This window comes from Lynx rufus, unplaced genomic scaffold (assembly GCF_022079265.1).
Source record: "Lynx rufus isolate CCGP_SWC_20201006 ecotype Redwood Valley unplaced genomic scaffold, mLynRuf1.p SCAF_12, whole genome shotgun sequence".
Taxonomy (NCBI): Eukaryota; Metazoa; Chordata; class Mammalia; order Carnivora; family Felidae; genus Lynx; species Lynx rufus.
In genome coordinates, this window is record NW_025814826.1 from 45,328,377 (window position 1) to 45,355,925 (window position 27,549).

Genomic DNA, 27,549 nt, shown 5'->3' on the forward strand with positions numbered 1-27,549 from the left:
ATGTCTTCAGATTTAACTTGCAATGAACCCATTTGCCTTCTATCACTTGCAAATCTGTTACTGAACCTGTCTACATTTTAAGTTTCAATAACTATATTTTCAATTCAAAAAATGCTGTTTGATTCTTTTTTGAGTAATTTCTAGTCATTTATAGTCTCACGTAGTTTGATTTGTAAATCTGATTTTCATTATTTAACCACTACTTTTCTATAACTGAAAAACATTATATTTTTATAACTTTTTTATAACTGAAAAATTTACTGTATTTTCATAACTTACAATTTCCCCAGGTATCTAAAAAGCCATTATGACATTTCCTACTTATTTCCCATAGAATGGCTTATATCCCTCTGCATATGGTGAGTTTTTGTAATAATGAGCTCATATAAGATAAGGTTTATCTTATGCCACAGATATCATGGAGGTGAAAATGGAGTATTTCATCTAGACAAATGTGTGCCTACTTCTGACAGAAGTCAGCGAAGGCTCTAAATGTGGAATCACTTTAGCTACCTTCAAGGTGCCAGCTTAAAGTAAAACTCAGATTCAGCAGCCTCTCTCTCTCAGTGACTCCAGGCACAGTCTCCTGACCGACTGCTATTTGCCTCAGTGCAACCTCACACTCCATGCTTGCTGTTCACTTCTCCCCAGTCTGGGTTTTGTCCAATCTTGGTGAAGGAAAGACAAGAAAAGTTTCAGAAGTTTCCCTTAATTCACAGGAGTCTAGCAAGGCATTGAAAAGTATGTTTCATCTAGTATCATTGTTTTCTAAGGGGACAGTGCTCCTACCGACTCCGGAACGGTAAGTTATAACACTGACAATTTTGATGAGAATGGTGGTCAATTAGAGAAGGGGTATACTGTTTAATCAAGTGATAAATAATAAAAGAAATGGAGTGTGAGAAACAAATTCATGGGTGGAATACAGTAAGTCAGTCAAATGTGAGCTAGGGGCACCATAAATAAATATGAAATGTTAAGAAAAAAGAACTGATCAAGTTCCAGTTGCTGACTGAATAATGTTTTCAATTCAACTGAGGTTAAACCTGGTTCTTCATGAAAATGCCCACCGAATAGAATCCACACTAAGGATTTCACTCATAGCTCTAAATCAACTCTCCTGCTTCTCAGCTGTAGTTTTTCTTATAGTTACCTGATTTCACATATTTTATAGATCATAGATTGTACTACCTTCTTGCTACACTGTAAGTCTTATTTATAAAGCACTCAAAAGCCAAGAATATTACCTAGTTATACCAGAATTATGGAGAAAGTTCCCCAACATGAATAATATGAATCAACATAAATTTAACCAGAAAAAATATTACTGTGATATGGTAAACTTGTTCTTTTATGCTATCTTCAAAATACAGCATGTGGGGAAAATGCGTTGATAGAACAGATTTTCAGCACCCACAGAACTATTCCCTTTCGTATCCCTCAAGCCTCCACTGTTGTTCAACTTTCAGTAGAGTTTCTGAAAGTGTAAGTCTCCACATTTCAAATATTTCTATAAGATCTCATAAACAGATCAGAGATAAACTACTCAGCAACCTAAAGGATCCAGGACCACACAAATTACATCAGGTTTTAAGAACAAGTGCAGGAGTATTTTAATGCCCTAGGAACAAGTACTGCTCAGTTTTCTCATCTAATAAAGTGCTGAAAGGCTGACTGACATCCAAAACGCACAAACAATTGTTATTTGGTGTGGAGCCCTAAATCTTCAGAAGGGTTTGAGACTTTATAATAGTCTCAGATTAAACTGTAACTCACCATGGAGATCTTGGCTTATCCTTAACGACTGTGAAGTCAAAAACTCACAGGCACTTCATTTACTTAAAGATCTACTCACTGAGCACTTATTAGCCATTCTGGCACTGTGCTAAATTGTGTAGACAGAGCAGTGAACAATAAGAGACTAGTCTCTTCCTTCTAGAGCTTATTGTCCTTACTGACTACTAACTAAACTCTGAAATTATTCAGTCATATTTTTATTCATACTTTCACTTCTTGGGAGAATTTTTTTTGTTTAACCAAAGCATACAGAAAGTCTGTTTTTCCAGACAGGTTTTCAAGCAATGGCCTCAGCTTCCTCAAAAAGAGCCACTAATGCAAATGATCTGGTATCCAGATGTGTATGTATGTACATGTGTGTGTATAGTGTGTGTGTGTGTGTGTGTGTATGTGTGTGTGTATGTGTGTGTGTGGTGTGTGTGTGTGGCTAATTTCCTCATGATTAAAGAAAGTCTCCTCTTTTAAACCCAGACAAGATTACCTAATTTTTACAGCACCTAACAAATGTATATGCACACTAGTAAAGCTCAGAAGGAAGCTAATGTCTGCTAGCCCAGAAATAAATTAGCATGCAGCTAACATCAGAGGAGCCAGAAACACTCACTACAAGTGTGAACACATATTTGATTGCAGGACTGTGTCTTTCCTAGGGCTGACCTTATAAATTAAACAGTGTAAATCTCAAGGAAGTGTTTTCTGAACATTTAGATTCACTGTGAACATTAGGATGCCCTTCAAATTAACATCTAACATTATTAGCCTATTGTTGGACATGAACTGCTTCATTACTGGTGACTGACAAAACACACACGCACTTAAACTAACACACGCTTTCAAAAAGAATGAGAGGAACTGTTTAGAATCTTGGGATGGGAAAAATAAAATGACTAGATTTTTGAACTAGTATACTGAGTCTACATACGGAAAAACACTTAAAAGGAGTAAATAAAGCTCTTTACTTTGATGCGGCTCTAAGCGCTATTTCAAGAAAACACCCACCGAGTGCCAAGTAACATCAGAACATGCTGTATTACCGGGATTGTGCTAAACTAATTCCTAGTCATATAACCAACTCTCAGTGTAAATGTTCCTTCTTCAAAGAGGCATTTCCTCATCTACCATATTGGGCTATGAGGTCATTCTCATCAAACACAGTGGCCTCTACTTCATCTGTCATGACACTCGTACTCACAATGATCTGTAAACGTCTTCCCTACTAAACTGTAAGTTCCCTGTGGGCATTGACTATGTTCATCTTGTTCTCTCCTTTATCATCAATGCCTGGTACAATGCACATTTTTGGAATTAATCAGTTAAGGAATGAATACAGAAATGAAATAAAGATACGTATCCTAGGGGCGCCTGGGTGGCGCAGTCGGTTAAGCGTCCGACTTCAGCCAGGTCACGATCTCACGGTCTGTGAGTTCGAGCCCCGCGTCAGGCTCTGGGCTGATGGCTCAGAGCCTGGAGCCTGTTTCCGATTCTGTGTCTCCCTCTCTCTCTGCCCCTCCCCCGTTCATGCTCTGTCTCTGTCTGTCCCAAAAATAAAAAAAAAAAAATAAAAAATAAAAAAAAAAAAAAAAAAAAAAAAAGATACGTATCCTAAACCCGTCTTTAGAAAACACGAAAGGTGAACTGGGAAGACTAACATTTATACAGAGAATAGGGTCGAAGTGAAAAAAAAGTGAACATATATCCTGTATCTCTGTTTACGAATCTGGAATAGCCGAAGTGGTTTTCCCTGCTCCGAGGAGTGAGTGTACAGAAATCCAAAGTCACACCTATGACAATACGCTCACCTTCAGATTACGGTTTCTTTGCGAAACAAAGGTGTTGCTCAATGTTTTAAAGCCAGAAGGATGTCCAATCTCATTTGAAAAGAAAAATGAGCAACGTGTTCTCAAGCGGATCGTTTTCCAGTTGGAGTAGAGAAGAGAACATGTTATAATGGCACCTTTCATTTGGGAGCTCCTCCATCAAAAATTATGGGATGTGGAGTCACTTAGCAAGGACAAATAAATGGGATCGTGGTAAAGGAGTAAACTCATCAGCGTTACCGTCATCACTGCAATTTTTAAAACACACTCAGTAAATGGTACAAAACAGGTATGAAGCAGAAGAGTAAATGGTCTGAAACAAGTAACCAAATTAGAATCTGTGGTTACCACGTCTATAAATACATAATCTGCAGTTTTATGAACGATCTTTTATGTTCACTCGTCCTGTAACTTCCCCAAGTCACTGCAATCATTCCCAACGATTCTTGGATCAGCCCTCTGGATTCTTCCTATCATTCTGTTAATATCCTCCCTTGCCCCCACCCCGCTATGGCTTACCTGTAGTGTCGGGAAATCTCTTCTTCCACCTGGGTAATGAAATCACATTTGGTACATGAGTGTTCTTTGCTTTCCTTGACAGCTGGCTGCCCATCCGATCCTTGCAGATGATTGGCTTCCTGTTTGACATCTGATGCTTGGGACTCATGCACACTCTCGTAATGGAAGAGGAGCACATCTACGTCAGGGGTGGAGAACGAGCACTGGTGGCACTGGTGTTTGACTCTTGAGCTTCCAGCCGCCCCAGGAGACAAGTGCAAAAGCAAGAGTGCACAGTGGGAACAATTACTTTTTCTACATGCAAATGGGTAAGTAATTTCTCCAAGGTGCTTTTCTGGGCTGCAAAGGCCTCTGGGACAGAACGGACAGTGTTTAATGGTACACTTATGAATGTTATGGAGCTGCTGATAGTGACGGAGAAGCGGCCCCACTATAATTACATCGGGGCCATGGCTTTTGGAGTATCTAAAGTCGCAGAACTGACAATTGTAGCTGGTCACCATGTTATCCTCTGCTCCCTTGCTGGAGAAATCCTTCTTTTTAGCCCCACTAGAACCCTTGTCTGCCTTGGTCATTGGCTCCCCTTCTGCACTTTTGGCTAGATCATTCTGATTAATGACAGAGCCCCTGGAAAGCTTATCATTCAATTCTGGATTAAGGCAGCCTGACTGCGCTCCTCCGTGCTGTTTGCCGTAATGTTCTAACAGTTTAAGTGAGCTAGAGGACTCACAGCTGAAACTACAGAATTTACACCAGTAGTAACTGGTGGCCTCTGTACCATTTTGTCTCGAGGAATCGAGGGGCTTGATGGGCACCGAGTAGCCAACAGGAGTGTCATCTCCTGCCTTGACTGTGATCTTGTCCTGCCACTTTCCCAAGTCTCCAGAATCGCCAGATCGAAGTGCAGGGATGGATTTGTTAGAGTTTTTCTCTGAAGGTTTTGCACCCTCAGAGGAGGGGAGAGAAGCTTTTATTTTGTTCGGGTGAGTCTGAAGAAAATGTTGTTCTAGTTCAGTTGAGGAGTTGCCCATGTAAGTGAAATTGCAGAATTTACAGCGGAAGTACTTGGTGTTTCCTTGGCAATCCGGTGTTTTCCGTCCAATGCCAATGAACGTTCCACCTGAAGTGACCTGGTATGGAAGAGATGGATGTTACTTTAAAGGTGTCATTACTTCAGTGCTCTCTGTAGGAGGGAGGAGGGGGCACTGCCAAGTATTCCACATCAAAAAATACAATAGTACTTCTGCTTATTATGAAATCACTTGAATAATCAGCGCCAAAGAAATGCACTCTTCATTTCTCAATAGCTACTCTTTTGAGAGGCTCATTATGCTACACATTTTTGGCCAAAGCAACAGTCAAAGATAAGCAATAAGAGTACTATAACTAATTCAATGGATTTAGTATTTTTTTAAAAAAAAAGCCAAGAAAACAATTTTCATGTAAGTAGGTTTTACTACTGCCTCCCTGTAACCACATGCTTGCAGAAGCATCCAAATCACAGGGGATTTCTTTTCATGAAGTTAAGGGCTGCTGTCAAAACCGGAGGCAGTTGCTTAGAGATTGCTCAATGCAGATGTTCTCCAAGGAAATCCTTGTTCAGTTCCTATAGCGATGAGGCTTTGGGCAAAGACGAAGCCTCCCTTTCGGGTAAAATGAAGGTGCTAACGTGACCACACAAAATGGCTGGTAATTAAAAGCCCAAGCAGGCACTATTAGACTAAAAATGAAGTTAAGGCAGTGGACTTGAAGTCTTAGTGAAGAAGGTCTAATGTAAAGAGTTTAAAATGTTTCCCAATCTAGGATAAAGGAAAAGTAGAAAATCTTCCAGGGCCTCATTTGATCAAAGCTCAGTCCCACTGGATCAAGGCTCTGTCTCCGTGGGTCATGGGGATGTTCAAAGGCCAAAACAAAATAATCCCACCATAGAAATGATCACAGCTCTTCTTCCTATCTCAAGTTATAAAACTTACAGCATTAGGGCAATGAAGGCATTCAAAGGCCACTATATATAAAGTCCTTCCTCAGTGGGCACTGCAACAGGCAGCTTAACCAAGCGCCACCACTGAGCAGACAAAACTCCTGGTTTAAAACAGAGTTTTTGTAGAAATCCTCCAAAAAGGAAGAGATCTCCTCTTCTGACTATCGGAGAATTTCTGAATTTTTCTAGGTACCAGATGTAACAGATTAAGCACGTGACATAATCATGTTCTGCCTTCTTCACCAGCTGCTCAAAAATGACATGTGCGATCACTGCTCATATCCAAATCACTCTAGGAGAAAGGTCTCAAGCATCTCAAAATCATTTAAGAGGTTCTACTTAATATGCAAATAACATTCCCTTAGCACATTGAGAGACACGCTTATACCTCTACTGTACAGGACTCAGACCGTAGTCCATGCTTCGACTTAAAGACAGGTTGTGAGCTTGACCAAATTACCCTGTCTGGCCAAGAGCTGGCTTATCTGGGGCAACCTCCACTTTATTTCCAGTATTAGAGTTCTAGGAAGTGTGCATGAACACAGAAACAGCTCGACCCTTACTATACATTAAGATGATAATTTACAAACATCTCTCACAGCCTGCAACCCAAGGATGACAATGTATCACTTCTGGTGATGTCCACATCCCCCATGGCAAGCACACAGACTTCAGTCTGTCAACAATAGCAGAGCATCATCTGACCAGAGGGAAGAATGGGGCACCCTCCCAGCCAGCAGCCTGGCAATCAGCAGTGCGAGAGATGTCAAAGCCAGACCACAGGAGGATACAGTCTATTCGCCTTTCTAACCTAGCACTTCAGGGACCAGAACAACTAAAATATGCCCTGAGATGTAACGATATTACAAAATCCCTCCATCTATAACCCAGTTCACTGGAGGTGAGGAGAAACCTTAATTTCAGAAACAAAGCATTTAAATGTGATTCCATCAACTCTGGTACTTTGTGCAGGAAATTCAACTTGAATCAAACGGGGCAAATTGAGAAGTATGCCATTCTCCTCTAATGCGAGTGAAAAAGCCAGTATGCAAAAATTTTCTTGGTTTAGTTACCAGCTTTTAGTTTCAAAGTTGTCGATCTTCCTGATATAAAGTATCTGTAATTTCTGCTTGTAGAAAGGGATTCCTGAGAAATCATGACACATTATCACTATTTCTTTGATTTTGCAATCTTCAAGCCTCATAAGCCATGTCTACACTGGAAGGGCTGAACTTCTATAAAGTCCTAAGAAATCCCGAAACATAGGAATCTGAAGTGCATCAAAATTATTATTAAGCATCACAACATCCCTTCCAGTATTTGACAACTTTAAAAGTCAGAAAATCCAGGCTAAAAATGACTACTATCAGGTGCATAGACCATGAAAGAAAGGCCATTCAGTAAACAAACAAAACCAAAACTGCCAGTAAAGCATTCTGGCTTAGGACTAATTAACTTGCTATGCAAACCACATTAAATCTTTTAAGTTGGTGGTATTTGTGTGTCTACAAGTTGTTTTTTTTTTTTTTTTTTTTTTTTACCCAGGGAAAACCAGCTACCTCCATTATTTAAGATTATTATGTAAGATACTCTTTTGGGGCACCCAGGTGGCTCAGTCGGTTGAGGTCACCATCTCACACTTCGAGGGTTCAAGCCCTGAGTCAGGCTCTATACTGACAGCACGGAGCCTGGAGCCTGTTTTGGATTCTGTGTCTCCTTCTCTCTCTGCCCCTCCTCTGCTCTCTCTCTCTCAAAAATAAATAAACGTTAAAAATTTTTTTAAGGATCATTATGTAAGATACTCTTTTACAAACCACCCAAGCAGGCAAACAAAAACACAAGGATCTCATTTAATGACAAGAACAATAATAATGACACTGACATAGGTTATCTATTTGCCTTCTTGGTAAATAGCCACTAAATCATATTAGTTTTTATATTACTTAAAGCTAATATAACATTAGAATTATATATCTTATATAATATAAAAGCTAACTTTGGGAAACATTGTTACTTAGTGTTCTATTCCTCTTCTCTTTCAAAAAGACCTGAAGGCTACACTTGTGGACATTTTTATACTTTCTTTGTAAGAGATGTACATTTAAGTCATGGTCAAATAAACTGATTCATATCATTTAAATGCCATTCTAAAATAAAACATAATTTATTATTTTAGGAGACCATACCTAAGACTACTGACCATATTCACTGTATTTTCATGACCTCCAAATGTTAAGTTAAAACAACTGTTTCCTAGATTAAACAAAAATACACAGCAATAACAGTTATACAAAGCCAAGTATTTGCAGCAACAGTGTACTGAATCTTATTGCCAGGAAAGAGCACCACACATTCAGAGAACTATTTCAAACTTTTCAAATGGCTGAACCCAGCAAGGAGTAGAAAAGAGGTTACCATTCCCTAGCTAGGACTCTACTAAAAGAGAGATCACAAGCAGAATAAAGAGTGTAAGTTATAATTATAACCCGTTAACCCAGCAGCTCCTTTGACACGGATATCCGTATTTTAAAATTTCTATTAAACTGTAAATTCCGTTTGGACCAAAAATTACACCTATTCATTCATGTAATTAGTAGCTATTGAGTACTTAGTTTGTGCCAATCTCTGTAACTGATGATAGAGTACAACAGTGAGCAAGCTAGGCCACCTCTCTGCCTTTAAACTACTGCATCTGAAGATCAAGATTTGTAGATGAAAGTCTTTATTCATTTGTATTCATATTACTTGGATTTGCTTGCTCCCAAGGGAAGTTCTATAACATAAGTCTCTGCAAAGATACATTATTGAACCTCCTGGCACCTCAGTTTCCTCACCTTTCTGGATGTCAATGTACACACCTTGCTATCTTGCAGGATTATTTTGAGGATCAACTGAGAGAACGTACCTGAAACTGATTTGCGAACTGAAGATCAGTACCGTCCAAAAGAACTTTCTGAGATGCTGGAAATGTTCTGCAATCTACCCTGTCTCTACCATGGCCACGGACCACGTGTGGCTACTAAACACTTGAAACAGGGCTAGTGCAACCAAAGAACAGATTTAAGTAATTTTTATTAACTTTTCACTAATTTAAATTAACCGAAATTTAAATAGGCACATGTAGCTAGTGAATACCATGTTAGCATAGTCTACAGTACTAGTCACATGAATGGGATTATTATTTAATAAAATGAACTACCTAATGTAATTGCTCGTGCTCAGCGGATGAAAAGACTACATAGTGGGAAAATGGTGAAGTCATTCCATGACAAATTCATAAACTTGTCAATCGCAGTATTCTTAGCTGTAAATGAAAAGGTAGGATTCTGTTGTTACCAAGCACATGTTTCTGTTTATATTCCTTCTTGGACTGAAGGAATAATATTTTATTCATCTTTGGACGCAAGCAAGGGCTCAATATATCTGGGTTGAATGGAGTCATTATGGGAGATGTGAGCATAGATGGAAATCCGCCCCCCAAAATCCCCTGAGTTACCTGGGATAAAAAAAAAAAGTGATTGTAATTCACACACCTCCCCCCCACCGTTGACTCAACCTGACATATTTGGGCTTCTTCAAAAAACTGAACAAAATGTATCTTTCACCCAAAAACAAATGACTAGGGAGCCATTTGCTTATGAGTTACAGTTTAGAAACAACCAACTTATCTGTGAAGGCATGAAAAAGAACAGATTTGAAGTTACTTTTCACTGAATAAGGACTAGGATGGCTTTTTCTTCCATTTTTAAGTTAGTTTTAAAAACTATTCCTTCCATGTAGTATGTTTCATTGGCCTTTGTTTAGAATTTATTTACATATGTCTTTTCACAAAAATGTTTCACTGTTGAAGTTAAAAACATAAAAGGCTGGCTTTTTTTCAAAGACTTTAACCTTAATTAATTTATTTCCTTCTAATAATATGGAATAAAAACTGGTAAGAATGATATCTAAGAAAATATGTCAAAGGAAAAGATTTTTTGAAGCCTCAAGAACTCCCAAAATGACACTTCAGCACATGTACTTATTGTCAGCGGAACAAAAAGAGGTGTTTGAACTAAACACAAACTCTTCCTCAGATGTGGTTCACTTTCAAGTACTATAATTGATAGCAACAGAGACAATTAGGAGGGTACTAATTTAAGGGGACTTGAGGTTATGGGCTGTTAGTCAAAAAAGTAAAACCTTCACTTAATAAAAAGCTAAGTTGTTAAAAATCACTGTTCAAATACTGAAGTTACAAAGAGCTTGAAGAAATCTGTCAGGGCCGATCTTGGCCGAAAATAGCTATAGTCGGAATGAATGTGTTAATCTACATAGGCAGCATTTCTGCCTTGGAGAGTGCTTCAGAAAGCACCGTGCAGCATGGGGGGTGCTGCAGTCTCTGGGAGAGACTACATGCTTAAACATTCCAACAACAAATCGAATTAGATGGCGACTCTCTTAGCCCCCCGCTATCACATCCTATTCCTGCTGCTCCTGGTTGTCCCTGCCGTTACGCCAATAAATACCCTTCTTAAAAATAAGGAACAAATCCAAACAATTTTTTGAATTGTAAGAGCCAACCATATTTTTTGTAGGGGGATAACCAAAACTCAACTTGATTTTAAGTGTAAAACACGGCATATTTTAAATTATGCACATTTTTGGGACGCCTGGGTGGCTCAGTCCGTTAAGCATCCGACTTCAGCTCAGGTCATGATCTCACGGTTTGTGAGGTCGAGCCCCGCGTCGGGCTCTGTGCTGACAGCTCAGAGCCTGGGGCTTGCTTCGGATTCTGTGTCTCCCTCTCTCTCTGCCCGTCCCCTGCTCTCGCTCTGTCTCAAAAATAAAAAAATAATAATAAAAATTTTAATTAAATTATGTACATTTTTATTATCAGCTTTTGGATTACAGCCATCAAGAGTCCACCCCTACTGGTTTTCCTACCTCACTCAGCATAATAAACTGAACTAAGTTTCTATGATTATTTGGTATTTGGGCTGACAGAATACCAATCAATCTTAAAGTCAGTCTCAACAATTTAGAAAAACATTGTCTTACAAGGAAAAATGCCAAACAAAACAGAAAATGTAATGCAGGTGAATTATAAGGCTGGGGGCATTATCCACAGAACTAACCCCTCTCCTGCATCTGACCTACCTGTGCCACCGGCTCTTAATGGAGATAAATAAGAATCGGGTATTTGTGCTAAAGAGCGTCTTAAATGGGAAAACAGAGTGGCGGCACCGTGGAACATCCTCCCTCTAGGGAAGGGTGCTTTGTTGCATGCCTCCTGTGTGCCGAACACAGACGACACACACAGAAGTGACAGGGTCCAAAACCCCACGTGTCTGTGGGCTGCTGCAGAGAGTTCACAAGGAAATAAATGACAAGGACGGTAGAGTGCATGTGCTTCTGCTGGGAGAGGAACCCAGTTCCGTGACAACACAGAGGAAGAGGACCCAAGCAGCAGGGCCAGGTCAGCTTCTGGAAGGAGAAACTGAGCGGGGGACACAGAGTTGCCACTTGAGATGAGCCTCAAAGGCAGTGATTGTGGAAAGGCTCTTCAGGTGCAGGAAGCAAAGTGAGTCCAGTGTGAATGGCAGTGAAAAGGTGCAAGCTGTTCTAGGGAAATGTGAAGGGAGACTGGGGGATGAGAGAAGATTTGGAGAATGGTGGAGAGACTGGAGAGTTATATTTAATTATGTAAGTATAATTAAAATGATACACCTTTTCTAGAAAGTAGACCTATACTTCCTACAAAATGTAGGATGATGGATCTCTAAACAGAATTTTTAAAAATTAATTAAAGGAGGGAGGAAGGGAAGGAGGAGAGAAGGCAGAAGGAGGGAGAAAAGAGAGAAAGGAAAAGGAGAGGAGCGATGGAGGAAGGTATGGGGTTGAGGCAAGAGCTGAAGAGAAAGGAAAAGAAGAGAACAGAAGCTATCAGAAAGAGACAAGAAGTAACTAGGAAACCACTAAGAATCTACTAAGTAAACATAAAGGGTGGGGGCCATAGAAGCATCAGGCGGGGAAGACCAGAGCAAACTACTCCATTGTTTGGGGGGAGATACACATCAGAAAGAAATCCAGGGTAACTGTGGTATTTCCAGCCCCACCAATTTGGAAATGGGAGTACATTAGAAAGGGCGGGGGGGCAGGGGGACCATTAGGGAAGGAGCTAACAACTTTAACTTTAGGCAGGTTGACTTTGAGATGCCAGTGCAGCCTCCCATCAGCTGGAAAAACAGGTCTTAGAACAAACCATTGTTTATTATAAGATCCCCAAATATGTTAGTGGACTCATGAAAGAATTCAGGTGTTCTTCAGGCTGACAGGCTGACATCAGTGAGTCATCTAAGTATTAAAGGGGGGCTGCAAGAGGAGAAGTATTTCTCAAGTCCCTCCCTGTGGCCCCACCCCTCACTTTCAGCATGTAGGGAGACCACAGGGCTCTGAGCTCGTTTGGGGTATGCAGTACATGTACATGAGACACTCTGAAGACACTCTGGTGTCTTCTGTGCCTCACACCCGTTCCTGTACTTACTCGCGAGCAAAGAATAAAACTTTAATTACACAGCAATAGAGAACATAAATGGGAGCTGGATGCATCTCCTTAATCCTGAACCTTCATAGATAAACCAACTCCTGGATTGTGCCTAGTAACCAGAAGAGAAGAATACAACTCTCTGGCCGTATATTAAATCACAAATTTCTAAACCAAAGTCCTCCAAATGAGGGGAATATAAAACAAATCTAATACATGGATAAAATGTTGCTTCATTTGGGGATAAAGCATTGCACCCTTGATTGATTAAATCAAAATCTGGCCCTTCCTCGCTCTATCGGAACTAGCTTCTGTAGCAAAAATACCAGTAGAAATGAATCACAGTAATTAAAAAAAAAAAAGGCAAATCAGCAACGCTATTTTCTTTTCAATGATTTCAATTATGAGTCTACTAAGTTCCAATAAGGCAGCATTACACTGCATGGACTGGATAAGAGACAATCTCAAAAAAAAATCACTGAAGTCCCCAAATTCAATGTGATTCCCAGAGGATGCATCAAAGAGCCCTGGTGTACCAGTCTTGTATCTCCTCCCTTACATGCAGTTGGATTCTCTTCCTTGCTTTTGTAGTTGAAGTCAACTCAGTCTTGTATTTGAGAAGTTCATGTTATAGTGGTTGTGAAGAAGGTTTCGGCAGCCTGTGTACCCTGGCTTACATCCCATTTACCCTACTTACACATCTGTGTGATCTTGGACAGGTTACTTGAATTCCTCTATGCCTACTTTCTCACTTAAAAAAAAAATGGACATAATAGTGATGTCTACATCAAGGGTTTTTATGAAGATAAGTTAATTAATCCACATAAAGAGCTTAGATCTACATATGCATGAAAGAAACCCTTAATCAATTGTTAGCTATTGTCAGAAGTGAATCCAAAATTGGAAGACAACCCGAAAGATACGTACAATTTTGATTATATAAGTTATTGATGAGAAAAGTATGAATCAAATTAAAATACAGAAAAATAAATTTTACATCTGACTTCCAATTTAACTAAAGCCACGATCTTCTCTGATATTCTGAAAATTCCTAACACTTACTTCAAACTAAAACCATATGATGAAGAATTCAAGAGGTCTATGGTCTAATTTAGATTCTCAGAAACAGACTTCATGCAACCCGTCCCTCCAAACTTTCTTGGGGTTGGGCACTACTTATGAATCTGTGTTTCCAAACAGCTCCATGTATGCCGTAATTCCAATGACCTAAGAAACAAAATGCACTGACTGACCTGCTGACTTGATATGGTTAGCAGATTTGAGGATCATTTTTTTTTCTTAATTTTTTAAAACATTTTTTATTAAGAGTTGAATAATGCTAAATTTGATTCGATGCACTAATAACCATGGATTTCTTCTTCTCAACATTCTGCCTAGAGAGAAATTTAATAGCTGGAATCAAGAAAGCAGTACACGTTCTTTAAATGATAGCAAGAAAACTGAAAATCAAGGAGAGATTGACATTCCTCATACTGACTCTCTTGCAACAAAGCCACATGGAGATTTAACCAACATGCAGGTGAAAGGATTAGTGAAGACAGTCAAACTACTCTACCCCCCTCCCTGGGAAGCTACACTATCCAGCTCGGCCATCTTGATGAGGAAAATAACCTGGCAAATGCCAGAACTTTACTTTGCTTGATGGCCCTAGGGTGAGCATATGTTTTATTTTGCACACTTTATTACTTGTTAAAGAGGCACAGACCTGAAAACAAGTATGGGTTCATATGACAAACATTCTGTACTCTATAGACAGTCTGAAGTGATTAAAGTCTCATTCACCAGTTGTTCTAAAGTGCAATTGTCCTCAACTCAGAAAAACAAAGAAACAGAACCTGCTAAGATCTACCACTTCCCTCCTACTCCAGATCAAAGGAAACTCCACGACAAAAAATAAATATTTGGAAGCAAAATTCAAGAAAAGTCAAAATAAACCAAAATGAGATTAATGTTCCGGAATTTTTCTTTTTTTTCCCCCAGACCAAGCTGTTAACCCCCTGTTCAAATCAATGTACTGCCATATGTTAAGGGTCTATAAAGCTCATAGAGTTAAATATGTTGAAAACACAAATACAAAGGATGACTTCCTATCTCTAAAATCTGTTCTTCCTGCTTCTAACATGACATATTGTGCAACTCTGATAAAAATATTTACAGAACAGAAATGTAGTGCTCCTAGCTCAGACACAAGACAGCAACTGGTAAGTTAATAGTGAGATTTTTCTATTAACCTTAAAATTTCATTAAAGGCCAAAATAAATTTAATAGCTGGAATCCTGTAGCTCCCTTCTGGGAGTCTTGAATAATGCAGAATAACAGAAAAGGTACACTAATAAGGAAAGGCAACATGTACCTTGTGAGCATTTATAAACTTGGGATAGCTTCAACACTTTCCCGTGGGAAGCACATCTTGACAGGACTCCGACGTTTATAACCTGATCTAAGGACTAAGAGCTCCCCCATAAAGATGACGCAAATGCCCTAATGCACAGCACATTAAGCCCTAATGAAACAGCAAAGTCGATGTTTAACAACTTCGGCCTCCATTCAGCGATGGTTTAAATATAAGCATAATAAAGCAGATTACAAAGAAAGAAGCTGTAATTACTTTTTGAAGAACTCAATCTCTTGTCCTATTATGGTCTATATGTGAGCCTCAAAGGCTGAATACAGGTAGTAAAAATTACAGGAAGGCCTTACCAATCACATTACATCCATTATTTTAAAAAAATGTAGGCGTAACAATTGATAAAACCCAGGTTACATTTAAAAATTAAGAAACTAACATCCCAATCGAGTCAAATAGCTCTAAGCTAGCCATTATATCTTTCCTTGTTTTTCTTGGTAAAGAACTGGCATGCCTTCTGATCTCAGGGCTGGGCATGCTACCTCAACGTACGACATATGACAGGGAGGATCTGAATTCAACACTCAGGGAAGACTGTCCTAGTTTCATGATATGGCCATTTAAGATGGCCTCCATTACCCAACTGGGGCTCTATTATCCAACTGGGGCTCCATTATCCAACATGGGCTCTATCTAACTCTGCAGTATAAAGAAACATTGTTATTTGGTGCTATTTTTAAAGGAATATAGAATTCTTTGGCTTCCTTATTTGTAATAAAATTTACACAGAAGTGAATACTTGTCAGTACGAGTATGTCTAAACTTCAATTATTCCCACAAATACATGTCAAATAATCTGAACTTGGAACTGGAAATCTTAACATTTGTTTAAATTATTTCTTTTTCCCAATGGTATATCTTATGTTTGCAATTGAGTCAGTTCAAATTATTTAAAATCATCCGTGTCAAACTATAATACAGATCAAAGCCACAGAGTTCTTATGTCCTGTACTTCTGGCTTTTTTTTTTTTTTTTTTTTGCCTAAAATGTCATAAATCTATCATTAACCACCAACTGTCCTGAATGTTTAAAAAAAAAAAAAAGGCCAGTTTAATTGAAAAAGATTAATGAATTGGTCATTCGTTACATTTATTATTAGCTTACATTACAGATTTATATAAATAATTCCTGAAATAGAATGATTACTTGTCTGTAACACTCATATTTACCAACATCTTTTTATCAGAATACACACACAGCCATTAACTTACTACAAATGTCTGACAGAACCGTGTTAAAGAAATTCTACAGTCAGCATTTTATCCTGCACAGCTTTTAGTCCCCACACAGTTCCAGAGCCAAGGAAAGAAGGCCCTCAAACGGCATTTCAGCACACAAACCCTTGCGGGTAAAAAGGGGAATTTCAGATGTGCTTTTATTCAGTTTATGCATACAGGGAAGCCGCTCAATATTTATTTCAGCATAAAAGTACTAATAAGTTACTCATCTTCGGACACATTTCTGCATCAACATCTGGCATGTGCAGAGTCCTCAAGATCAGCATTTGGCCTAAAAGTGTATTTAGTGTTCTATTCCTACACTGAAAAAAGTTAACTCTCTTTAGACTTGCTTCTAAATCCAATCGTTTCTTTGAAATAATCATCTGCTTTTCCCACAGATTGCTTTTTTCTATTTTTAGCCATATTATTTCTCTGGAAAAAAAAAAATTGATCTTAACAAGATTATCTCCCTGGATGCTATTTCCTACCCCTTTCTGTCTTCTTTACTGGGTGCTTCTGCAGCACTTAGTAGACAGCATAGTTTAGGATCAGCTGTTTTATTTCTCCTTCTATTAGTTCAAACTCGGAGAGCTCACACATCTGTTTTATTTCTAACATCACTGCCCAGGAAAAGTGTCCAGCTCATTCTACCCAAACATAAACTTTACTATAAATAACTAAGAACCTAACAAATAACTGTTTGGGGGAAATGGAAGTGTGTTTAAAAATCTGAATTCTTCTAAACCATCGGCCTTTAGTAATCTTCATTTTAGAGCCTTCCTGACAGCCCAGATCAGCTGCCTTCAGAACTTGTCCCCAGAGTGAACAAACTGAAACTCCTGCCGGAAATCCAGGTATTAACATCATATTACTTGCTAATTATAAAACACCAGTTCACATACTGACATTATTCACTTCTAACCCTTTTATCTAAAACACGTATTTGCTTTCCAATCATGGTTTGACAGCAGAGTGTATCTGACATAAGACAGTGAAATGATCTTTAATAAGACAGCAGTTCAAAGCATGCGGCTTTCATGCATAATAACTATGTTGGCTTAATTTGCTGCTCCACAGAAATAATTCTATTTGTGGAAATTCACAAAGTAGGATGGAATTTTTAAGAGAGCTCTACAAAGATGAAACTGGCTTTTTAAGAGTTCTTCCTATCTCCCTTTGAAAGTGATAAGATTGCTGTTCTGACATTTTTAAAGGCTTGGGAAATTTCTCCTCTGATTCTTTTTTACAAGTACTGAAATAAGTTCACTACCTGTTATTTAGAATTCCTTTGCCTGCCTTTCTTAATTGGCACTAGGTCAATAAAGAGGCCTACAGCCAATGTGCTAGAGCTATTGGGTTGATCAAAATGACTGATATTTTAAGGGAATTAGGAGGTCAGATAAGTATGATGTAATTTCATTAGTTCTCTGGTACTTCTTCTGATCATTCCTAAAGAAGGTTAATATTAAACCTAATATGTTTTGAAATCCTCTGGCCGCATAATACAATAAAAAACTACAGATGGCAACAGAAACGAATACACTTTCTCAAGCTGACCATGAGTACTGACTAGGCTAAAATTGCTTAAAATGAAATGAATACATTTCTTTAGCGTCAGTTCTGCCTTTCATTCTATTTGAAATGGTAGATTTTTTTTTCCATTTCACATATGCCATAAACTAAAGACAGAAGAGTAGATCAAAAAGGTATGCCAGTTTTAATAAAGGCAGAAATCTAAATTACTGCTAAATGCTTTCAAAAATTACTATTTTCCTTAAATGCGGAAAGGAATGCTTTATTGGCCTGCACCAAGGTCATTCTGGTGTCCCTACTACTTACAATCACGTTGACTTCTTTATAATCAATGTAAACTTTTATTTCCAAATTTTCATTTGCAATTAGGTTGCTTTTTCTGGAGTATATCTCTGTAACTGTCCATATGACCCAAACCGAGTCCAATTTGACGCCAGGCCGAGTATAAAATTAAATCCTAATGCAAGACACAGGAAAGATCCTCACTGAAGCAAAGACTATAGCAAAAGATTTCTAATCTAAGATTAGAACAAAGCATATACTACTATCACGTGGAACTATAAAGGTGAGTGCCATTTTTGGGAAGACTGTGAAAACACCAAATTACCACGAAATATTTCTAGGAATATGAAGCCTACCTAATCCCGTGAAAAGGCTTTTCCCAACCTAATAGAGATATTGGGACTATTTTCCATGATAAGAGATTAAAGACCCCTCTGAATACACATTTGGATAAAATGGCTATGGAGTGTGTCCATCCTCCCGCTGAATCTAGCAGGCTACCCCTTTGGTTCTGGGAACTTGATTTTACCATGCGTGCAAGAATTCACACTTCATTACCAGTAACCTTTTCTGTATAAAGAGAGAACAACACAAAGCACAAACCTGTACATCATAGGTCCCATTTAGTAAAACAGGCCTTGAAGAATTGATGTCCTGCAGCACACCAGAAAGCACGGAACGGTTGACCTTCTGGAAGTCTTTGGAATGGCTGAACTGCACCATGTTATGAAGGGCCAAGATTTTGCTGTCCAGCTCAGCATCCTGCCTGGTGCGGTTATGCAGTCCTAAGTGATACTTTCGGAAGTGCTTAATCAGATCTGTGGGGTCATTGCCATAGTAACCATATCCACAGATATTGCATTTAAAGTCCTGAAGCTCTGGAGACAGAGGTGCCGGGTCTGGGTTGTCATTTACCAGTAAGTCGGTTTTGGATTTATTCAGTCTTACACCCCCATCTGAAGGCACTTGTGGGTTTTTGGAGGCCACTGAAACTGGGCTTGAGCCTTGACAATTGGCTTGACTACTCTGCGCCTGCCCTGTTTCCTCCGTGGCCTTTGGTGACATCTTATGATCTTCCTTCGTCTCCAATGAGTCCCCTGCTGGGGTGCAGGCCGTATCTTGAGGGTCATCTGCCTCTGCTCGTTGAGGAGACTTCAAGGGCTCACAGACTCCCCCCACAGCTGGAGATGAGAAAGCCAACATATTTCTATCTGTCACCTCATCATGTGGATGCGAGGGAAGGTTTCCTCCTTTACTGGGGCTTTCATAATTGAAGCCAGCCTTCTCACTCAGGCTGGAGCTTTTGGGGCCCTTCTTGCTGCTAGAGGATGAATCTTGGCCATGCAAGCGATGTTCCTCCTTATTATTCAGTTCTGCAGCATCACTCTGATCTGTATTTTCTGACATCTGATCTGCAGAAAATTCTTTGTTCTTTCCAGACACCTTGCTTTCTGTACCTATAGGCTCCAGGGTCTGGCCCTCGCCTTCGCTAACAACGTTTCTCAGAGGGGGGTTCTTTTTCCGGACCATATCTGTAAAAATGCAAGGGAAAAGGAAATGCGAGGTTATTTGAAAGTTGCAGAGATGCAACCTAATATAGAACATTTTACTTATTCTTACTTGAGGCTTTTTTAAGGTGCATACAAAAATCTTCCTCTAGGGAAAAAAAAAAAAATGTTTGAAAACTAGCAAAAAAAAAAAAAACCCACCTGAGACTAAAGCAAATATTTACATTTAGAATTATTTTTGTCATAGAGTGGCTCATTTGCTATTTTTAAATGGTTTTATGAATGCCAAAATATTTATTGTCATTGATAGCTCTATCTTTCCTATTATTCTTGTTTGCCAATGATATTTTTTGCTCACTTTCTTCAGGTACAGTTGATGCTGTATACATGCTTATTTATAAACCTTATATATTATGTATAATAAATACACATGCTATGTTTATGAAATATATATGCATTTATGTTTACAGAATATATATTACACGTTTATTTATATGCTATGTATATAAACAACATAAACTGGAATTCAATATGGTTACATACTGTGCAACCAAGCTATAAATGTAATTTCAACCAAAATATCCTCATAGTCAAAAGACAGAAACAGCATGTTATAAACAAAGTGAAAACTGCCCTATTACTTTCAGTAATGGAGGGTAACAAATGTCTCATCTCTGTCCTACCGATAAATTTCTTTAAGCCCCAATTGGAGAGCTTGCCTGAAAGTTAGGAGGAAAACCTGGTCCATATCAGAGTGACCAGGTTGGCTTTTACTAGGACTCTATGTAGCATGATGGGGAAGCTAACTAAGTCCTGGATTCTTAGCACAACCAGGTGGAAACAGTACCAATTTCACCCTCAGGAGCACGCTGGAGATGGACTAAAGTAAAATATTAAACTGAATCATATGACGCTGTCATTTTGTAGCTTGGAACGGCCAACTATCAGCACCCTCCCCAAGGTTCACCTTCACATGCTGCCTCAACTGTGCCTTTCAAGTTAGTGCCATCAAGGAGAATGGTCAAAATAAGAATACTGTGACAAATTCCCCTACTGGAGTCTAATGAATCAGAACTTCAGTATGAGGAGATAAGAAACAATTTGTGCGGTGTGTCCATAAAAAAATGCAGCAACTAAGGCTAGTCCAGAACCGAGGTTCATGGCTTATGTCCCCTTAATCTCCCAGCCGAAACACTGCAAATGCCGTCAGTTGTCACCCCAAATGTCCCGTAGGAAAATCCACCTGTGACTGACTAATAAGACAAGTCCTCTTTACTAGCTGACTCTGCCACAGGGGCAGATTTAACAGAGTTAGTTACACCATGATTATCCAACATGTCCTGAGAAAATCCAAATTAATAACACGTTTTAGTCATTCTCATCTGTAATTTCTCACAAGTGCTGAGGAGCCACACTGGCTTTGGACATATATGGATGTACCTTCATTTCTGAAGAGCTGGTCAAGCAAATGTGTATAATATGAATCACTGAGCCAAGTTAATGCCCTGGTTGACTATAAAGAATCATTTGCAAGGGGAAAATTCACTTTACAAAAATAATGTCAAAAAATATTAACTGCACTAAAGAAAGTATACTCTTCTTTTTAGTACAACAATAACATGAGCCAACAAATATGCATAGAATCTGTATATGTTCCTCCTGGAACAACAACAACAACAAAAACATTGATAGGATGAAGGGTTGAAGTTTCAAGTACCACTGATGGTCATGAAGCCATGTAAACCTGCCTGGTCAAGGCAGGGAGCAGGGAGTGAGTCTTCACCTTGGTGTCATTATCATTGGGTCCTAAAATAAACTAAGCTAGGTAACCACTGCTTATTAAAAAAAAAAAAATGGAATACTGGTCAGCTTATTTTTATTTATCTATTTATTTATCTACTTTAAGATTTTTTTCCCAGTAATCTCCCCATCCAACATGGGGCTCAAACACACGATCTCGAGATCAAGAGTTGCACACTCCACTGACTGAGCCAGCCAGGCACCTCTAACGTATTTATTTTTTAATGTTTGCATGTTCATGTCTTATTGGTTGATGCCAACACTTTAAGAGACCCCTGGTCCTCTGTCAAAAGTGACAGAATTTGGGAACTTGAACCAACACATGGAAGAGTGGAGGGCAATTTTACTGGTAGTCAACAAAAGGAAAACTAAACATGAAAAAAATAATAATAATAAAAAGGAAGTTTAAGAAACCAGTTATTATTTAAAAAAGAATTTGAATTTTAAAAAAATGCTGTTCTTACCATGGTCTAAAGAAAAAGACATCCTGGTTTATAGAGTATCAGCCATTACTACACATACAAATGTAATGATTTGCTATAGCATCTCTTGCCTTTCCCTCCAGAATTTCGTGTTTGTTTTTTCCATTACACATAAAAGTCTTTAGGAACTATTGCAATTTAATCTTTTCTTGGACAAATACTGAACAACCATATCATTTGTATTTTAAGATCATCTTCTTAATGGAAATAAAACCTAACAGTAATGCACCCCAATGAAATAAATAAGGTTACACAGAAAAACAGAAATCTATATGAAAGGCAGGATTCATAAAGAAATGAATATGAAATAACCCAATTCGTTAAGATTTTCTTTCCATTAAAATGAAGAGAAAATGGTTTCTGTCCATATATTAATGTCAAGGTGATTAGAAAAACAGCAACATTTTACAGAGCAAGGAACTAAGATAAAATACTTAACAGTGAATAGATATAAATATGTTAATATGGAAAAATTTCACTTGTTTTGCAAAACAAAAAAAAATTAGACCTTGTTGATTTATTGTTATCATGAAGAAAAGTAATAGGTCATAGTTTAAAAACTACTGAACCAGCAATTACAGTAACTAAGAGAAAAAATGATTTAATTAAATTTTCATCCTTTCAAATTTCAGTTCCCTCTTCCACCAAGAACAGAACTTTGGAACCCATATGACTCACTGACTCCTCATGCTGAACACAGCCCTTAAAAATATACATCACAAATAATGTTAAACTGCTAAAACTTCAAAGAAGTATCAGAAAGGTCATTTGTGTTTTCTTTTTTGTTGTGGGTGGAAGGGGCATGTTCTTTTTAGTTTCTTCAAAAAAAAATAATCCTGGTTAATTTAGTTGACTATACTTTGAAGTAGTTATAGAAAAATAATTTTTTACTGGAATTATATCACCATAACTTTTGAGAATGACATATTATGTAAATATAAGCACATTTGCAATACTTCTAAGTGAAAGAAACTCCCCTAACAAGTCATAAGTTAGATATCGTAAGACTATAGCCACCCTCAAGTTATTATCTTTAAGAGACATAACAGATTGCATGATGTTTTACTGCGTGCCAAGAACTTTTCCAGTTAACATTTTCACTTGAAAAAATAGATCACATACTTGTAAAATCATACCCAGCATTGACTTCATAAGGCATGTGGCTTTAGAGTGCTTTCTACAATTATTAATTCTATTAGTCAACTAGCAGGAGGCTAATGCAATTGTCTTAGAAGACGCTCGGAAGACACAGAAGACATTTTGAGAGCTGATCTGTACATCTGCAAAACAAAACAAAAAAATATTTTCCTTCCTAAATGATGTAAATAGGCTTTAATGTATCACACCTAAAATACATTTATATGCCAGCACCGCACGCTGCTTGAAAGATACCTAATAAATGCATGAGCAAACCTTGAGCAAGATCTTCCCTCCCCTGGGTTTTAATAAAGCAGCAGGAGAAGAAGGAGTGTGATATAAAAGATTACAGAAGTCATTTTCACAAAAGACTGTGATGTATGATTTAACCTCTAAAACTCCCGAAGGCTAAGGACCAGAGAATACTTACCTACGCTGGGGTGGGGATAAATGCTCTTGGTTAGTAAACATGGAGGGGAAATGCTTCTGCAAAAGATATAAAGTGTATCTACTGATATTGTACAGTCACAGCTGAGGACAAGAAGTTGTACCCATTGCCAATGTCTTCCAAACTCATAGTAGCAGTGCACACCAAGTGGCCGAGAAAGGAGTCCCTGCAATGCCATCGAGAACTGAGATCTACGTAAACCTTCTGAACCAACAGTTACAGAAACATGACACGCTAGAACACATGCCATCTTTTTAGCTATTTTTAGTAATCTTTTATTTTTGCTCTTGATATAGAAGTTCATAAAATCATGATGAACCATCATTATAACATCATCTTTATTATCTAAGTGAAATTATTGAGGCAGATATTATAGTAATGGTCATAAAAAAATTAGAGAAAGAAAGAAAGAAAGAAAGAAAGAAAGAAAGAAAGAAAGAAAGAAAGAAAGAAAGAAAGAAAGAAAGAAAGAAGAGAAGAGAAAAGAAAAAGAAGGAAGGAAGGAAGGAAGGAAGGAAGGAAGGAAGGAAGGAAGGAAGGAAGATAACCATATCAAGGAGTGTTCTGGCAACTTTATTTTAAACCTCTTCATTCAACTATGTAGTAATATCCCTCATACTGACTACCAAAAGTAGTTCAAAATGCCAGTTTACAGTAGGCCTGCTATAAACGACCATTTAGATAATGGGGCTAAAGTGAACTGGATAAGGAGACACTGAAGAATTTAAGAGCTACAAGACTCAAAATTGCTAACTCCTCTCTATTTAATTGTGAGATTAAAAGCTCACCTATGGGCTAGGGAGTAGGTGAGGTGGAAACGGTGAGCATGCCCACCTTCACATCATTCTCCACCTACGCAAATACACGTACACTCCTCCAACAGCGGATATAACATGAATATATATTTTGTATCAAGATATTTAAGTGAGTTAAAACATGTTTAGCTTCCTAAAAATGTACTATTTGTAGTTTCATCTCTGAGATATAAGACATTCCATTTGCAAAAATCCCTATTTCTATTATTAATTATTTCCTCCTAAATTAAAACAAATCTAAAGGCTTTCTTTGTATTTTTTTTAAAAAAATTGTTTTAAATGTTTATTCATTTTTGAGAGATAGAGACAGAGCGCAAGCAGGGGTAGGGCAGAGAGAGTGGGAGACACAGAATCTGAAGCAGTCTCCAGGCTCTGAGCTGTCAGCACAGAGCCCAACGTGGGGCTCGAACTCACAAACCGCGAGATCATGACCTGAGTCGAAGTCAGACACTTAACTGACTGAGCCAGCCAGGCACCCCTTTGTATTTTTTATGAAAAAGAAAATTATTATAAGAAACAATAGGATACTGTACTGTTCCTATGTTATAGTATCAGTGGAAATAATCAGCATTAGAGCTTAAAATATAATTCTGATAACTATCTTATCTCACAATTAAAATTCTTAAATATATAAGAAAAAAAATCCTTTTTCTATAGAAGACTGTGACTCATGTTCTCAGAATGGCATCTTCACAGCAAAAGGAATCTGAGTTTTCTATTATTCCTAGATAATTTGAATTAACCATTAATGATTTAGCTTTATTTCATATATATATGTGTGTATATATTTTTGTTTATATATGTGCATATAGAGAGAATTCTTTGAATTATATTTTTTTCACACATACATTTATGAAATACTTGTTCCAAATAGCCTTGCAACAGGTAATCAAATGAATTATTCAGTCAAAGAAATCCACTACTGCAGTAATTTAAAAAGAGAGCTAACACATCCATCCAATACAGATTAAAACAAGAATTTATTTCCATTAGATGAGAAACTCCTTGAAGGTAAGAGATATAAATTCCTATGCTATTTGTAGCATCTTGACCCTAAACAAAGGAAGGAAGAATGTCCAATTATATGTCCAGTTTCTGAAGTAGATTCGAATCACCGGCTGATGTAATCAAGGGCAGGCCCCTTCACTTCTCTGAGCCTCTGTTCTTACTCATATGAGGGAATTACAATATATGATTGCTAAACTTTGTGCCTCTAAGATTCTATAATGGTTCTGGTTAGTGGCTTAGGCACTGTATTATTACCTTAGAAAAACTCTACCCAATTTCCCTGAAAGACTACAAAATATGAAACCATCAATAATTAAGGATGTCATAAATACCACTGAGGTCTACCATTCACTCAGTTATTCATTTCCTCCAATATTCATGCATTCAATAAATGTATATCCAGCCTAAGTATGTACTAAACATCCAGCAAGATGACTATAATTTTACTATTATTCATGTTAGAGAGAAGGATATCTTTAAAAAGAAAAGGAAAATATTATAAGAAATCCTTATTTCTCAAGAAAAATTAAAGCCTTTGAGTATCTCTTCAAATACCATTTCAACTGAGTGCACTTCCAATTGATTAATTCCTTGGATGGATGGATGGACGGATGGACGGATGGATGGATGGATGGATGGATAACACCTCAACAAGGCTAAAAAGTTAGAGTACCGAGTCTATATAATTTAACCTCAGTCTCAAATCCTGCTGAGTATGATTCTTATTATAAGTAGCAGTTCTTGTCATCATAACATATAATACCAGATGACATTTTCTTATTGTTTTTCCAGATAATAAAACTTTCAAGTGTTCAAAATCAAAGCTAACACAAAAGGAAAGACATGATAGTCTTCTCCTTAATATATGCTTCTTCCATGCTTGTTTGGATCAACAACCTAGGAGTACTGGGTTATTAATTACACATTTCATGTAGCTTTTATTAAAAAAAATTAAAAAGAAAGAAAAAAAGCAAATTGTTTCTTTTGATCAAAAGTTTCCCACAAAGAATTTAAAGAATTAAGCAAGTGATAGCAAAATAAAAGGAAGGTCAAGTTTGGGGCCTATAGCAAACTAGATAGCTTCCATATGAACGACATATAAAGTTCAGTTTTTAAAGAACATATGTGTTTGCTCATTGGTTTAAAAAAAAACACAAAACCTTGAATCCTGTCTACTCCATATATACAGATCAAAATCAGATTGCTTAAGTGAACTATAAAATGCAAGAGAACACTGTTTATCCAAATCATAAACCCAAGAATTGCTGAAGGAGTTTAAATGTTTTCTATTTCTTCAGATTCTAGGGCAATACTTCAATGGTAGATTGCTCTTTTTTGTAAACTGCTTCAATCTTCATAAACCCAATGTCAGATCCTGTTCTTTGCTATCCATGTCTATTTAATCTGCTCTCTCTGAATTGATTGTTCCTGAATCTTTAAAGGTATTTTCAGATATCTTGAATCCTGCTGAGATTTAAATGTCATCACCTTCAAACAACTCCCATCAAATAAATCTCTTATTAATTCACATGAAATTAATCCAAAAGGATCACTTCTATTAACATATGCTTGGGAGCACAAAGCCCATTAATAGTCATCTGGACACTCGAACCAACCCAAGACTCTCTGAGATAAAATGCACATTATTTAGATATCCTCTTTCAAAGAGTTTTGATGTTAGCCCAAACACATTTTATTAGGCTTTTATTTCATTGAGCTATGCTCTTTATATTTTAAATATCTCATTTCAAATGTACTAGTCTAGGTAAAAGGAGATAGTCTGGTAAGTAAGTAATAAGGTCAGATTTGCCAAAATGAGTTTCCAAATATCCATATACATCTTGGGGAAAGGATTTCATTAACCATTTTACTTTTATAAGAAAATTACAAAACATTTTTTTTTGCTTTTAAAAATTATATGCCAGAAGTCTAATTGAAACTGTAATGTATGTGAAAAAATGAAGCATGCACCTATTTCACTAAAAAGAGTAACTAAAATAAAGCATGAGTTATCAAAAGGAAAGGGGAATTGATTATTTTTGCTTTCATAACAGGTGAGAGGCAAATGTATTAAAAATTCTGCTTTGAATAAGATCACAATTTCACTAAGCAAATTAAGAAACATTATCATTTGTCTCCTCACACATATGTCATTTTTCCTTTTGTTTTCTTTTCTCTCAAAGGAAAAAAAAACAATTAAAATTATATACAATGGTAACTGTTGGTTCCAACAGTCCAATCTGACTTT

At 37.5% G+C, this 27,549-nt stretch overlaps 1 protein-coding gene across 3 annotated transcripts in view; it reads right to left on the reverse strand.

Moving 5' to 3' along the window:
* The window catches only part of TRPS1 (transcriptional repressor GATA binding 1), a 253,708-nt gene that overhangs the window by 186,506 nt on the left and 39,653 nt on the right, over window positions 1–27,549 (reverse strand). The window contains exons 2-4 of one of the 3 annotated variants that reach the window (XM_047074121.1): window positions 23,030–23,173; window positions 18,707–19,635; window positions 4,134–5,263 (exon numbers count right to left, since the gene is read on the reverse strand). In XM_047074121.1, coding sequence (XP_046930077.1) covers window positions 4,134–5,263; window positions 18,707–19,635; window positions 23,030–23,045 — 2,075 coding nt within the window. In that variant the 5' untranslated portion in view covers window positions 23,046–23,173. Of the gene's footprint in view, window positions 1–4,133; window positions 5,264–18,706; window positions 19,636–23,015; window positions 23,174–27,549 lie in introns of all 3 variants that reach the window. The other 2 variants (XM_047074120.1, XM_047074123.1) reach the window with 2 other exon arrangements.